General features: G+C 37.3%; 1 protein-coding gene across 1 annotated transcript in view; it reads left to right on the top strand.

Moving 5' to 3' along the window:
* The first annotated feature begins 8,262 nt into the window (after positions 1-8,262).
* The window catches only part of LOC107771273 (protein argonaute 9-like), a 33,749-nt gene continuing 24,596 nt past the window's right edge, over positions 8,263-17,415 (top strand). Inside the window, exons 1-3 of the mRNA XM_075247423.1 lie at positions 8,263-8,370; positions 8,490-8,695; positions 8,780-8,852. Of these exons, the coding sequence (XP_075103524.1) occupies positions 8,263-8,370; positions 8,490-8,695; positions 8,780-8,852 (387 nt within the window). The remainder of the gene's footprint in view (positions 8,371-8,489; positions 8,696-8,779; positions 8,853-17,415) is intronic.

Here is a 17,415-nt window from a genome sequence, read left to right as displayed (position 1 = left end):
GCCAATTAACATCATGTTAACAAAAATCTCGTTCAAACCTCCACTTTACTAACAACGAGATGCGAGGCATGAAGACCTCATAATTATTTACCCGAATTAACGAGTCACATTTAACGCCACCTGGGCACTCACCTCGTAGGCTAAAACTCAATAATTATAACACGAATTTGGCAAATTATGTACAGAGAAATTCATACAAGAATTTTCAAATAAGCCTAACATGCATGACTCCCTATAAGTAATATAGTACAAATTTAATTTCATAAGGGAGAATTTAAACACATAAATTTTTATCACAAGGATCTCGTCCTGTTATAACATCCACTGCGGCTCATAACCCAATTTAAACATATCAAATCATATTAAAATGCGAGTATCTCGTCCTCCGTTCTGAATCACAAGTAATATACACGTTGTGCCAATCGAAACATTCAATTTTCTTCTTTTAAATAATTTCCGTTAAACAAAATCATAGCACATAATGAATCCTCATATCGGTAGGGCATATAATTCAAAATTGAAATCAATTATCTGGAAATTAAATCAAACTCACCGAAATGATAAACAAAGTCACTTTTAGCCTGACAGTTATTTTTAGTGACCAACACATAATGATAGACATAGCTATCTCCATATAATCTCCTAGCAAGAGTATTCATATAAGTATATTTCAGGATTACGAAGCTCACTTATGAGTGGAGCATATTAGGAGGAGTTGCCTCGATACTCAAAGCCGAATCAAGTTAAGGAAATTGTTACTTTATAATAACTCGAGATCGTACTTATAACGACACCATCTGGTGTAGCGACCTCAACCATACCGTGAAAGTACATCAATGGGTCGGGCCTCCCCCTCTTGGGCGCCCTTTACTCGCCTGGCCTGCACCCCAAGCTGGTGGTGCAGGGATATCAGCAACTGTAATGGAGTCTTTGGCCTGAGTGTTCTAATGAAATAGGTTTTTTCCAAGTCTGGGACAATTTCTCATGATGTGCCTAGTATCACCACACTCATAATAACCTATTTGCGGTTCGAATGCACATACTGAGTCTGTGCCGGATAACTAGAATAACCATTGTAGGAATACCGCGCCAGTGGTGCATTAAAAGATGATTGTCCCACATGAGTGCCCTGATTAACTGGAGCACTACGAGTATTCTAAAATGCGGTCTAGGCTGGCCGACCGCCCGAGCCTCTGCCATAATGGCCCATAGTTGTAGAATAGAATCCACTGAATCTTCCAGAACCTCGAAACCTCTGGATCTCCTTAGTTTCATTTTCCTCACCCCGAACACTTTCTAATATCTTGGCAATTGCTACCACTAGCCGAAATAAAGTATCAGCATGTTGCTCCCGAGTCATACAAAATTTTATGATCATAATTGAGTCCTTTAATGAATCTGTGGAATTGCTCTCTGGCTGTAGGAACCAAAGTAGGAGTATGACAGGCTACCTCACTGAACCTGATGACATATTCTGACATCGTCGTGGTGTCCTTACACAACCGTTCAAACTCTGTGCGCCACATATTACGGAGAGTCTCGAGAACAAACTCTTTCAAAGCATTTATGAAGACTGGGCCTAAGTAGGTGGTGTTGCATTGGTTGGTCTGCCCTCTTCATAGGCTTGCCACAAACACCGGCAAAGAATTATCTCTTTCAAGGACAATTTCTTCTTTTGCTATGCTGACTCAACATTGCTGAGCTGACCCATTTCTTCACATACTCTTCGATTCTTCCTTGGGGTAATCTTCCCCCTATTTATACACAATGATCACAAAAGTAGAGCTCCATATAGACAAATCCTGGCACGAACCACGTAGTCCAGAAGCTCATCAATCACTGTACTTCCTCTAAAGTACCCCATAATGTCGCAACCGAGACGCCCACACTGAATAGACCTTCAGTAAATTTGGAGTTGTTTCTCTAACTCCTTTGATACTAATTTATAAGATTATTAAGGGCGCAGATATACCGTAAGTCCCAACATTATCCCCTGCAAAATCTCAGGCCTTAAACATGTGCAAATTTTGGGGAACCTTTCGGTACCACATACATATATAGCTCAGGCCCAAACTGATATAACATATGACCCCGCAATCCGTCCATTGATAGTGGACTCCGCCACTTGGCGTGAAGTCATAGGCCACAATGTCCGATGATCCACAATATTAACCTTCACAGCTCGTACAAATTAACCAGATGCCAAGGTCTGTTGTACCCCTATATGATTCACTGAGTGATCTTTCAATACATCCGCATCTTCGGTCAGAACCACACTTTGAGACAATATTGAGCATACCTGGATCCCTCATAGTCAATCCGTGGCATCACGAACCATCAGCGCACAGCTGATACCGAGTGTGCAGTGTTATACACTAGTGGATGCAAAGGAATGTAAGATATATGTTTCATGCTGAATCAATGTCGCACGACAAGGAATGATAGAAGTGAAATTTCTTAATAGTTTACGTAGCCTCTCAAAGATAAGTACAGACGTCTCCATACCGATCTGCAAGACTCTACTAAACCTGCTTATGACTTGTAGCACCTATGAACTTAGAGCTCTAATACCAACTTGTCACAACCCGAAATTCCCACCTTCGGGGCCATGACGGCGCCTAACATTTTAGTTGCTAGGCAATCCAACATTAGAATAAATCTTAGCCATTTTTAACAGTTCAGTTGAAATGAGAATAGATCAACCAATATCTGGAATAAATATGAAGTAGAAATTTAATACAATTCCCAAAACCGGTAGTACAAGTCACAAGCTGTATAGAGTTTACTATAAAATCTCAAAATACAATTGTTCCAGAATAGAATCAACAGTGCAGAAAAATATTAGAAGGTGACTCTGAGGCCTGCGAACGTGACAGCAGGTATACCATAAGTCTCCACAACAATGTCCGATCAATTAGTAAGATTATAAACAATAATGAGGTACCTGGATCTGCACAAAAAGATGTGCAGAAGCGTAACATGAGTACACCACAGAGGTACCCAGTAAGTGCTCAAGCCTAACTTCGATAGAGTAGTGACGAGGCCAGGTCAAGACACCTACCACACATATAAAATTGTATAATATGTTACATAAAGCTAACAAGGAAAGAATATCAATGTAAGGCCAATAATAGAAGAATTTCCCATTAAATTCAACAATAAAAACAATGATAAATGGATGACATCGAGCAAACAATCAAGTAATTAAGCAACAACACAGACAGAGTACAACTATAATATAAACACGGCACGGCATCACCCATCGTGCTCTTACTCTCATCCTTACCATGAAATGATGAATAATTTAAGCACAATTGAATATAATTCCAATTTGAACATAGTAAAGTGTCTAATGAGATATTAAGCCAATTTAGGATTTAAATAAGGTAAAATAGTGGATAGGTTGTATAAACAGAATATCAATTGAACTTAGATTAGAAATATATGATATCCGATAAATATTATATTTATACAAATAAGACACTCAATCAAATCTTAACGAGATAAATATGGAATTTATTACAGTAATATGTCATAATATTTTTTACGTAAATTACACGACAATAATATAATAATCAAATTTGAGATACCAATTAGAGTAGAAATATAATCACCGTTTAGATTAGTAAATCTCCAAATAAAATATGAGTTTTATTTTTGAAAGACACACAAGTAGAACCTCTTAAAATTCCTTTCATTTAAATCTGCTAAGTTTCAACAACTTATCGTATCACATAGGATGCATGACTCACACAAGAAGTCCATATTGTTCCATTTTTAATACATTGACAATTAATTAATTATGTTCAAAATATAATGAAGTGATTTAAGAAACCACAACAACCGTCCCAACATGGAATGCATCATGAGAATTATAATCGGAATTAACCTTAATATCACAATAATTTCATATTTAAATTCCGTTACGGCGTGCAACCCGATCCTCCAATATATTCATATTGAATTTTGTTGCGGTGTGCAACCCGATCCTCCAATATATTCATATTGAATTTTGTTGCGGTGTGCAACCCGATCCTCCAATATATTCATTTTAAATTCCGTTGCGGCGTACAACCCGATCCTCCAATATATTCATTTTAAATTCCATTGCGGCGTGCAACCCGATCCTCCAATATATTCATTCAACAAATCTGTTGTGGCGTACAACCCGCTCCTCAAATTAAACATTTAACACATCTGTTGTTGCATGAAACTCGCTCCTCAAGCAACACAAATTAAATAACCAATTTACAACCAACTACGGTGTACCACAAAATTATAAGAAATAACGAGTCAATACAAAGAAGTCACAATTAATGAAAAAGCTACACGATAGCTCACGAAGTCACATAGCAAGGTAATAGCAATCCACAATCAAGGCATATAGCAGATAAACAGTAATTCAACAAGTGACTATAATCAACAATTAGCATATAAGGGTAAACTTGACAACAAGGATGGAACACGTACTAACAATTTCAAGTAAAGTACGTACAAACAATTCTAACAACAAAAGATATAATGATGACACGATATTTACAAACAATTGTATAATAGGAGTCTAACGGTCCTAACCGGTCAAATATCATATATAGGTCGTGTACCCACTCGTCACCTCGCGTACATGACCTTCACATAACACGAATGACACAATCATCTCAAATTCTAAGGGGTGATTTCCCCCACACAAAGTTAGACAAGACACTTACCTTAACAAAGTTAGGCCGATATTTCGAAATAGCATTCTCACGTGAATTGACCTCTGGACGGCATCAATCTTTCTTGATCTTTCCTTACATTACTACAATGTTCTGAAAATCTTAGAAACTTCAGTCTATTTAGAAACATAATAAAAGTGAAACCTAATTAGGAAGATATTCGTGGGTTCACCTCATTTAAGCATTTCATCAAACACTAGGTGTGCATCTTGATTTCAAGGTTCTTCTATGGTGGATTCTTTCATCCCACAACCCAATCTTTACTTATTTGAGATCAACAATATCCCCACAACCTTATTGGTACAAGCATATATACATAATACTCGTTCAATCAAGAATCATACTCCCAATCACCCATCTTTTACCCCAAAACTCAAAATTGAAGACTAGGGGTTTGAATCTTACCTCTTAGTTAAAGATCTTGTGATTGGCTTCCTTGATTCTTGAAGATTGGTGCAAGATTAGATGATTAGAATGCTAGGTTCTCTCCTTCTCTCTCTCTAAAATGCTCTTACTTCTCTCAAAAACCCTCAAAAAAATACCCCAAAATAAGCCCCGAAGGCTATTTATCAAAATGGAGTCGGGTTATGAAAATAGAAAAATTAACCCTCCGAACTCAGGTCTGCGGTCGCATAATGGACCGCGTAATTGGTATGCGGGTCGCACAATGCACCGCAAAATTGATGCCCAGAAATGGGCTTCACTGGGCAGGTCCGCGACCATTCTGCGGTCGCATAACCACTTCTGCGGTCAGCAGAATTGGCCGCAAACCTACATTATGCCAGCCTTTAGTAATTTAGTCATAACTTCTTGTAGGAGTGTCCAAATGACAAACGGTTTAAAGCATTAGAAACTAGACTCGAATATATTTAATTTGATAGGTTATCCATCCCATAACCCCTTATATGTATGTAGATATGCTTGTTCAAATTGTGTTCTTGTGTGTACCCACTTGAAACTTTAGTCTATCATGAAATTTCCAACCTGACTTAGACTTAGGGCTCACCTTAGACCCCACATCACTTATAATATATCTTGTACACTTATTATCATATCCAATTAGTATCCATCATATTAATATTCCTCGTCTGCACACAGAATAATATAATTAGCACGCATCAACTTTTTAATTTCGCCAAAATTTGTTGAATTATTCTACGGACTTCCAACTCCAATTTCGGACATACGCCTAAATTCGAAATCACCATACGAAGCTATTGAAATCATCAAAGTTCCATTTCGGGGTCGTTTGCACAAAAGTAAAACTCTAGTCAACTCTTTTCGTTCAAGCTTCCAAAACAAGAATATATTGTTCTTTCAATTAAATCTCGAATCATCCGAAAACCAAACTCGACCGCGCGCACAAGTCATAATACACATTACGAAGCTGCTCGAGGTCTTAAGCCGTTGAACGGAATGCTAATTCTTAAAACGACAAGTCGGGTCGTTATAATATTTATATATATATATATATATATATATTTAATCGATATAGCTATATATATACTATATTATACTATAGGTACATTTTATATATAGTTCTATAAGATGTAGTGCTATATTAATACTTAAGTTGTAGCAACAACAACATATATATACATATTAATGCTATATTAACATATGCTATATTCATATGTTGTTGTTGCTAAAACTTAAATAATAAAAATATAGCACTACATCTTATAAAACTATACACTTTGTTTTAAAATGTGTTATAGTAAGATTTAATTGAATATAATTAAATTTTCAATTGATCCACTGATGAAGTATCCGAGCAAAGTACTAATAAGGTGATCGAGAATAAAATATTCAAGACTATGTGTGTGTGCGCGTATATATATATATATATATATATATATATATATATATATATATATATATATATATATATATATATATATATATATATATATATATATTAATTAAATATTAAATATTATTTATTTAAAAGCTATTTATATAAATTGACAAAAAACGACCGACTTTGGTCGGTAATTTCATAAAATTTATATTTTAAAATTGTATTTCCAACCCAATTGTCTTGGGCGGGAAAGAATAATTTCAAATATACTGACCGAAATTAAAAATTATTTTTGTAGATAATATGCAAGTATGACCAGGTCTTGGTCAAATATTGACCAATTTTGGACCGAAATCGGTCGAAATTTTTATATATTTATTGTGGGACCTCTATTTCGATTGTCAGAAATATTTTCTTTGACTTTTGTGACAAATTTACTTATTTTCCGATCGATTTCGGTCGGTATTCTGTGGAAAGATTTTGCTAGTTTTCTAGTAGTGAACCCCATAGAATCTGCTTGCTAAAAATGGAAATGTTAGCTGCCTATCCAGCAATATCGAACAAATCTCTTTCCTAAAAATTGCTCCTAGTTTGTCTTCTTTTTTATCTTGGGGTGAATATGCATGTATGAGTATGTGATGGTTTTTTGCTTGTCTTCCGTTTTTCCTTCCTCTTTAAAGTTTTCTGTTTTGGGGGTAAAAATGTTTTCCCGATTTTCTGTTTTGGGTAAATGGGTTTTCTTCGTTTTATCATCTGTTTGCTAAAAATGGAAACGTTAGCTGCTTATCCTATAACAAAGAGTGCTCGTAGTTTGTTTTCTTTTTTAGCTTGGGGTAAATATGCATGTATGAGTATGTTCGTGGATGGTTTTTTGCTTGTCTTTGGTTTTTCTTTCACCTTTAAAATTTTCTGTTTTTGGGGTATAAAAGTTTTTTTGAATTTGTGTAAAAAGGATTTTCTGTTTTGAGTAATTACTATTTCTTGCCTGTTCTGCAAAGGACTAAGGTCTACAGGTTCTAGCATTTCTTGAAGGTATATCCATGCACTCTCTCTTTCTGTCCGAAGTTGCTTTTATTTTTATTCTTTTACTCCCTGCATCCCTTCGCTTCTGAAGAAAATAAAATAATATTAGGAAGAGGCGGCAAGGCATTCCCGCCATATACAAACTTACCACTTTCTATATATTCGATTGAGAATATTCAGAATGTTTGGGAACTATCTGTATACCCGTTCACTCAAAATAATAGCTCAAATATATATATATAATTAGTGTACAATAAATATATATTGGCTAGGAGATGTAAATATTTTTTATCAACGGACAAATATGTAACTATCCGAAGAAAGAAAAAAAGACACTTACTGGTCAGTCATGAATTTTGCAATTAGATAGTTTAACAAAACCGAAACAAATTTTTCTTTTTTTATTTATTTTTAAAATACCGTTCTCATAACACAATAGTATGATCTTGGACGACGAAATAGAAACAAAATCTGTGAGTTGATAGGTATTTTCTACATAAAATGTACATCATGTTGTTCTTGAGAGTTTTTCAAATGAAATGATGCCATTTCTTTAATTTCTGCACGCGTTCTTGAAAAGTCTAGTTCATCATTGTTTTTAGAGAGAGATGCACAAGTAAATTGCTCCTTTAGTAACAATTTGTTTGTCACATTGCTGTTTGAAAGATTTTCTAAAATATTATTTTGAAAGTGTAAGAACTCCTTCCTTCGTCAGATAAAATGGCATCTCCATCAGCTCTTATGAGACCAGGCACAGAGATTTGCCTACGTACAAACCATTTTAAAGTAGTAACCACCAACTCTGATGGGTACTTCTTCCATTATAATGTAAGCTTTCATCTTTGATAGTACATTTAATTTCTTCCATTATAATATGCGATGTTAATTGTGTTTGAAATGCATAAATATAAAAGATAAACTGAAAAATAATGATCTTATTGCATTAGGTTGCTATGAATTCTGAAGATGGAAGTCCCGTAGAGTCAATAGTCATAAAACGAAAAATCATAAACAAAGTGCAACAAAATGCTTTCCGTCTAGGTGGCAAACATTTTGCCTATGATAGTGAGAGGAGTGCTATGTTTACCACAGTTGTACTAGCTGATGAAAAAGTTGAGTTTCCGGTTGACTTGGAGTATGCCCTTGCGTCTAGGTATGGTACTTACGTTTAAAGTAAAAACTTTCATTTTTATATACGTATATCAACTACTTCTAAAATATTGTTTCATTATTTTAGGGAAAGAGGCCGTGGAGACGGCTCATATACTAAAAGGAGAAAGACACAGCCACCGTCAAAGACATACAAAGTGGTAATTGTCACGACCCAATTTTTTCTCCGTTGGATATCGTGATGGCACCTAGTTTTAGGGATTGGGTAAGCCTAATATTTACTGAATAACAACAATAAATAGATAACATCTAACAATTTTTGAAATGAAAATCTCTATAAGATTTACAATTCCAAAAACTAGTAGTACAAGTCATAAGCTTTACAGATTTTGCTACAAATTTTTAAATACAACTGGTTGGAAATAGGTAAAACAGTGTGAATACAAAATAGAAAGATGACTCCGAAGCCTGCGAAGACAGCATCAGGTTTACCTTGAGTTTCCATAGCAACAATCCGCACAACTAGCTAATGATCAACTTACTTCGAAATACCTGGATCTGCATAAAAATTTGCAAAAGTGTAGTATGAGTACACCACGGCGATACCCAGCAAGTATCAAGACTAACCTCAGTGGAGTAGTGACAAAAAACAGTCAAGACACCTACTGGACTAAATAACCTGAACAAGTATAAGTATAAAAACAACAGAGTATGATATCTACATAAAGACTACGCGAAGTGGCAATTAATACGGTAAATTTTAGTAAGAAAGGGTTACAACAACTATTAGCGGAACACCGTAAAAATGACATAGAAGAACGAATGGAAATATAACCTATATCCGATGAACACAATTAAAAGAAGGGCAGGTAGCAACTAGATAAAAACAACCACTTTCACACCAGGTTTTAGTCAATAAACTCCACGAGGTACCGAACCTCATACTATTCACAACTCACGGGTCCCAATACCTGAACCCTAACACTTGGCATCTTGTTCCCTCATTACACTTCATAACCGCACAGACGACTCACGTGCCAAATAGATCCATTCTCACATAGTAGTCAAGTAAACCAGGGTGTGCATCTATACTCAGCAATATCAAGAAAAACTCTTAACCGATAAGAGTGCTCAACTACGTGTATGTTTGTGCAAGTGTCGTAACATGGTTCATGCCAGCTAGAAAGTATAGAAAAAGAAATGGACAGCATGCAGAATATTTTTTTATAACTTTCCACAAGATAAAGCTCACATAGGTAAGTGTACCACTACACAAACATCAACAACAAGAATACCCCCAGGCCATCACAAATCATCACAAATCAATCCCTAACATAGCACACATTGTCTCGCCACGTATGCAATAGTAAAGTAAATGTCCGCCTTGTCTCGTCACACGTGCATAATAGTGTTCCCACCTTGTCTCTCCACATGCGCAACCCATATATATATATATATATATATATATCCCGCCTTGTCACGCCGCATGTGCAAACATCAATATTAACAATAGCACGGCAGAAACCTCGTGCAACCTAATAACACTCGTACGGTAGAAACCTCGTGCATCACAATAACAACAAGCGAACGGCAGAAACCTCGTGCATCACAAAAATAAGTACAACAACAAAAATGACAATAACACCTGGGTACGACAAATAAGTCAACTCGAAGATTCCAGAACTCAAAGAAACGGAGGAACTATGTCACAAGGAGTAGCCACAATAGAGAATGCTAGTCATAATAAGAACAACTCAACAGGGAAGGAAATAATATGTAACAACGGTCCCACAATGTACAATTCAACAACAAGGGAGGTAACACAACTCGAATAATTCCAAATAAGGACAGTCAACTAAATTACATGATATCTAACTTCTGTTAAGGTTGGGAAATTAGGAAAGAGATACAACAAATTCAATAAGGGTAAGCAACAGAAAGATAATCATAGCCTCAATTAAGGGTGAATAATTACATAAGAGATAATTATAACCTCGAATAAAGATAAGCAGTTAGGAAAAGATAACATGGCAATAGAAGAGATAATAATTTCAGTTAAGGAATTGATGAATCAAATAAGCAACAAGAGTGGATCATAAAGTAATTAATTCTAATTAAAGCAGGTAGAGGTGAAACTAGTAATTAAGAAACGTAATCATAACGAGAACAACTGCATATTCAGTGAATACAAGGACCTAAGAACCCTAAAAGAATAATTTTTCACAAATTAGTTCGAGCACGTACTCGTCACCTCCCGTATACGGACTACAATTAGCATAGAAGACTCAAATCCTAAGGGGTCATTTCCCCACACGAAGTTAGGCAAGATACTTACCTCGAAGAAGACAGACCGATACTCTAAAATGAGCTTCTCTAGTAAAATAGCATCTGGACGGCTCAAATCTAACCAAAATAACTTCAAACCACAATTAAAACTCATAAGAAATATATTCCGGATCATAAAGCCTCAATCTTTATCAAAAACCTAAAAATTGACCCAAAGGTCGACCCTTGGGCCCGCACCTTGGAACCCGACAAATTTTACATAAATCCGAATACCCATTCCGATACAAGTTCAACCATACTAGAATTATCAAATTCCGATACCAATTCGCCCCTCAAATCATCATTTTTCGTTTTGAAATATTTCATCAAAAATCTTCATTTTCCTCAACTCAAAATACAAATTAAATGATAAAAATAAAGATAAAATCATGGAATATAATAAATTCTAGGTGAAGAACACTTACCCAATCGATTTTCTTGAAAATGCCCACAAAGAAGCTCCCAAAACCGAGGTCTAAAACTCAAAATATGGAAAAAATGGCAAAACCCTCGAATATAAACTCTCTGCCTCGGACTTCCGCATCTGCAGACAATTAAGCGCATTTGCGCAACCGTATTTGCGGGCAGATTTTCGCATCTTCAAACTTAACTTACCAGGCCCAGGTCCGCATCTGTGGATAATATAGCCACACCAGCGGCACCGCAGAAGCGATGCCAGGAGCGCAGAAGCGAGCTCCTTCGCAGAAGCGATCGAGGATCAGCAGAAGCAGCCTTCGCACCTGCGTGCCAGCTTCCGTAGAAGCGAGCGAGCTCCCAGGCCTCAACGATCGCAGAAGCGATTAGGCTCACGCAGAAGCGGAGCCGCACCTGCGATCCAAGATGTCGCAGGTGTGAGACACCAGAAACAGACCTGTCCAAAACTATGCAAACCAGCCCAAACACGTCCGAAACACACCCGGGCCCCCGGGACCCCGTCCAAGCATACCAACAATTTCCATACCCTAACACGGACCCGCTCGAGGTCTCAGATCATATCAAACAATGTCGAAACTATGAATCGCACCATGAATCGAACTTATGAACTTTCAAATCTTCCAACTTCTAAAATTCACGCTGAAACCTAACAAACCAACCCAGAATGACGTCAATTTTTGCAGGCAAGTCCCAAATAACATAATGGAGTTGTTTCAACTTTCGGAATCGCATTCTGACCCCGATATCGCTAAAGTCAACTCTTGGTCAAACCTCTCAACCTTCAAACTTTAACTTTTTCAACTTACGCCGAAATGCTCCAAATTACCCTACGGAGCTCCAAATCCAAATCTGGATGCACGCCTAAGTCCAATATCACCATACAAAGTTATTGCAATCATCCAAAACTCATTTCGGAGCTGTTTACACAAAAGTCAAATTCCGGTCAACTCTTACCGCTTAAGCTTCCAAAACTTGCATCCTTTTTCCGATTTGACTCCGAATCATCCGGTAATTGAATTCAACCACGAACGCAATTTAATACACATAATACGAATCTAATCAGGACCTTATGCTACCGAATGGGACTTAAATTCTCAAAATGATCGGCCGGGTCGTTACATCTTTCTCCTCTTAAACAAACGTTCGTCCTCGAACGTGCCAAGAATCGCCTCGAAGTCTTCAAATCAATGAATGCACATATCCAACATACACCCGCGGGTGAACCAACGTGACCCCAATCAACATAAGCCTGAAGACACCATATCAACTGTAATTTATCCTTACTACCAACACCGATAAGCCTTAGAGTCAAAATTTTCACCATCTATTTATCTCCAAAACACCCGATTCTAAATTCATATCTGGTATCAGTCTCAACCAACTGCAACAACTTATGCCTACACCCAAAAGGTATGAACACCCAACATGACACACCATATATAGGCCCAAAACAACATTTCTGATCACAATAGCTGCCCGTAATCAAAATCAACACTGTCAATTAGCCTCATATCCGTTAGAGATCCATTGCAAACCTCAACAACACTGACAATGATGAAAGAAACATGAAGACCTCATAACTATAAACCCGAATCAACAAGTCACATCTAACGCCACCGGGCACACACCCCGTAAACTAAAACTCAAATAAGCACAATATAAAAATGACTGAATATGTAAAGAGAAACACATAAGAGAAATATCAAACAAGCCCGACAGGCAAAACTCTCTATCAGTACTATGCTATAATCCAATTTAGAAATGGAAAAAAATCAAAGTACATGAACAAATCATAAGGATCTCCTCCTGGTATAACTCTCCACCGCGGCACGCAACCGAGCTCAAACATATCACATCACATGAAATCGCGAGGGTCTCACCCTCAACTCTGCATCGCAGGTCGAATAGACATCATAAAAATCGAAACCTTCCACTAACTTAACTCTGCCAATAGAATCACAACACTTACTGAATTCTCACCCCGGAAGCGCATCTAAATCACAAATTGTAACCAGAATATTCAGGAATCACATCAAAACCTACCGTAATGGACAACATTAATTCACCTCTAGCCTCGTAACTTTCAATAATGAATTAAAACAACAATAGACACGGTTATCACTCATAGAATCTCCCAAAAAGGGCAAACACATAAACATAATTGTAATGACCCGACCGGTCGTTTTGAGAATTTGCACTTTGCTCGGTTGTTTGAGAGCATGATTAGCTCTGTATGACGTATTATAACTTGTGTGAATCCTTGGTTTCAGTTTTTAGGTTATTCGGAATTGATTTGGAAGAATGATTCTCAGCTAGAAGTTTTAAGTTTGAAAGGTTTGACCAAGTTTGACTTTTCAGTATTTTACTTTGGATTAGATTTTTGATGGTTCTGTTAGCTCCGTTGGGTAATTTTGGACTTAGTAGCACATCCGGATCATTATTTGGAGGTCTGTAGTATAATTTGGCTTGAAATGGTAAAAGTTGGAATTTTAGATAGTTTGATCGGGAGTGAACTTTTTGATATCGGGGTCGGATTTCTATTTTGGAAGTTGGAGCAGGTCTGTAATGTCAAATGTGACTTGTGTACAAAATTTGAGGTCAATCGGACGTGATTTGATAGGTTTCGGCATCGGTTGTGGAAGTTTGAAGTTTTAAGTTCATCAATTTCTGAATTGAGGCGTGATTCATCGTTTTGATATTGTTATGCATGCTTTGAGGCCTCGAGTAGGTCTGTGCTATGTTATGGGACTTGTTGGTATGTTTGGACATGGTCCCGAGGGGCTCGGGCGTGTTTCGAATTGATTCGGAGCATTTTGGAAATTTTGGCTAAGGTTCATTGCTGCTGGTTCTGGTGTGACCGCACCTGCGGCTAGTTTGCACAGGTGCGATGGTCTCAGAAGTGACGATGGAGCCTCAAAAGCAGTGAGTGGTGCAGAAGCGAAGGATGTTGGTGCACCTGCGCGTTCGCAGAAATGAGGGTTATCCGCAGGTGTGGAGGGGGCAGTCTCCCTGGGCTTCGCAGATGCGAGGCATCATCCACAAAAGCGGAGGTCACAGATGCGACATTTTAACCGCAAATGCGGAATAGCTGGGCAGAGTCATAAAAATTGAGGTTTTGGTTCTTTCTTCATATTTTGAGATGTGGGACTCGGATTGAGGCTATTGTTGAAGCAAATTTCATCACAAGGATTGGGTAAGTGTTCTCTACTCAGTTTTGATTACATTTCATGAATCTATCTTCGATTCTAGCATTTGGTTGATGATTTTCAACGAGGAATATGGAGGTTTTGGCCTAGAGTTTCATAATATGAATTTTTGCATTTTGAACATCGAATTGGAGTCGGATTTGAGTTAAACTAGTGTGGTTGGACTCGTAATTGAATGGGTTGTCAGATTTTGTAATTTTTGTCGGGTTCCGAGGTATGGGCCCGGGTTGGGCTTTTGGCTGATTTTGGGATTTTGATTCAAGATTTGATCTTTTTGATCGGGATTGGTTCCTTTAGAATTGTTTGATGTATTTGAGTTGTTGTTGGTCAGTTTCGAGCCATTTAGAGGTCGGAACGCGCGAGGTTTTAGCCTAAAGTTTCATAATATGAATTTTTGAGTTTTGAACATCGAATTCGAGTCGGATTTGAGTGAAACTAGTGTGGTTGGACTCGTAATTGAATGGGTTGTCAGATTTTGTAATTTTTATCGGGTTTCGAGGTGTGGGCCCAAGTTGGTCTTTTGGCTGATTTTAGACTTTTGATTCAAGATTTGATATTTTTGATCGAGATTGGTTCCTTTAGCATTGTTTGATGTATTTGAGTTATTGCTGGTCAGTTTCGAACCATTCGGAGGTCGGAACACGCGGGGTGGCACATAACTCATCATTGATATTGGCTTGTTCGAGATAAGTAACTCTTCTAATCTTAGTGTTGAGGGTATGAAACCCCGAAATACGTGTTATGTGATTTGTATGGAGGTGACGCATATACTAGGTGACGGGCGTGTGGGCGTACACCATGTGAATTGAGTCTTTGTTGTTCCCATGGCACTGTATAGTGGTCCTACTTGTTGATATCTGTGTTTTCACCATGTGATAAAGTAGTTAAGCTGCCAGTCATGCTAAATATCATGTTTAGGATTTATGCTGATATTGCTAGGACCCATAATGGTCGTTTCTTGCTGTCACCTCACTAATTTCATTGATATATTGTACTCATTCATATTTATGCATTCATATCATGTCTCATTCTCAGTTGTTTTTCATTGATACATCATATCATTGTTGTCTGGCTAGTTTCATGGCATTGTGAGCCCGTGAGTAAGACTGGAGAGATTGATGACTGAGTGAGGCCGAGGGCCTGAGTGAAAGTGACATTTTGGGATCGGGCTGCACGCCGCAACATATAATATTGATTATATTTTTTATGGATATATATATATATATATATATATATATATATATATATATATATATATATATATATATATATATATATATATATATATATATATATATATATATATATATATATATATATATATATATATATATATATATATATATATATATATATATACAATATTGGATCGGGTTTCACGCCGCAACAATATTGGATCGGGTTGCATGCCGTAACAATTTTGGATCGGGTTGCACGCCGCAGCAATATAGTGCTTGGGCTGAAGGAGCCCCTCCGAAGTCTGTACACCTCCAGTGAGCGCAGTTGATTATATATATATGTGGATAGGGTTGCACGCCGCAACAGGCCTTGTGGTCATATATGGATCGGGCTGCATGCCGCAGCAGGTATTGTACAACGCTGAGTGATTGAGTATGCTGAGCCTTGAGCATAGTGAGAGAGAATGAGAGACAGTGAGATTGAGTACACTGAGAGTGTGAGTACATGAGTTTATCTCCGAGATACATTGCATTGACATGCACACATGACATACAAACATTGAGATGTAGTTTTCCTTATGTTATATGGTATCATATCATTCATGATTTCTCACACATGTTGATAGATGGGCATAGTGATGCATTTATTCTACACTAGTTATCTGGAAAGAAAATGAAGCATCTTATTTATTATGGAAAGGATTTTGAGAAAATTATTGTTTTCAAACTTATTCATATTTTTGGTAACTCTGGTAAACGATTTGGGTTTCGTTGAAGTACTTGAAAGGCAGAACTAATTTCAGAAATTATGTTTTTGTTGGGTATTTGATTGTTCAGTTACTTGTGGTATTACTTGTTTTATGTTGTTTTGAACTATTGTTGGTTATTGAAGTTGGGACCCGACCTTAGTACAAACTCGTCACTACTTTCAACCGAAGGTTAGATTTGTTACTTATTGAGTACATGGGCTCGGTTGTACTCATACTACACTTCTGCAGCTTGCGTGCAGATGTTGGTTGCTGATGTTACTGTGTTCGATGGGAGCTGGAGTGAAGATGTACCTGCATCCCGGTTGCAGCTGCCTCTTGTTCATGGTAGCTTTAGATCTGTAAAACTCTGTTTATGTACTTTTCAAACAGACTATGTATTTATTTCATTTTCGCTTTGAAAATTATATTCTTAGAAGCTCATGATTTGTACTACTAGTTCTTGGGAAATGTATAAGAAATGGATATTTCATTACTTAATCACTTTATTAATTGTTATTGGAATTGGTTAGATATGAATTTGCTTACCTAGTGGGTTGGGTTAGGTGCCATCACGACTAGTGGATTTGGGGTCGTGACAGATTGGTATTAGAGCTCTAGGTTCATAGGTTCTAGAAGTCATGAGCAAGTGTCTAGTAGAGTCTTGCGGATCGGTATGATGTCGTCCATACCTATCTTCGAGAGGCTACAAGACATTTAGGATATACTTTCCATCTTTCTTTCCTTATCGTGCGGCATTGATTCAGCTTGAAGCGTAACTCTTTGAATTCCTTCCACGCATTCGTATGCGTACATGAGCGCTCGGTATCAGTTGTGCATCGACGGCTTGTGATTCCATGAAAGTGGTGCGAG

The sequence above is a fragment of the Nicotiana tabacum genome, chromosome 24 (genome assembly GCF_000715075.1).
Source record: "Nicotiana tabacum cultivar K326 chromosome 24, ASM71507v2, whole genome shotgun sequence".
NCBI lineage: Eukaryota > Viridiplantae > Streptophyta > Magnoliopsida > Solanales > Solanaceae > Nicotiana > Nicotiana tabacum.
The sequence above is the reverse complement of the archived record's forward strand: the minus strand, read 5'-3'. Positions and strand labels throughout refer to the sequence as shown.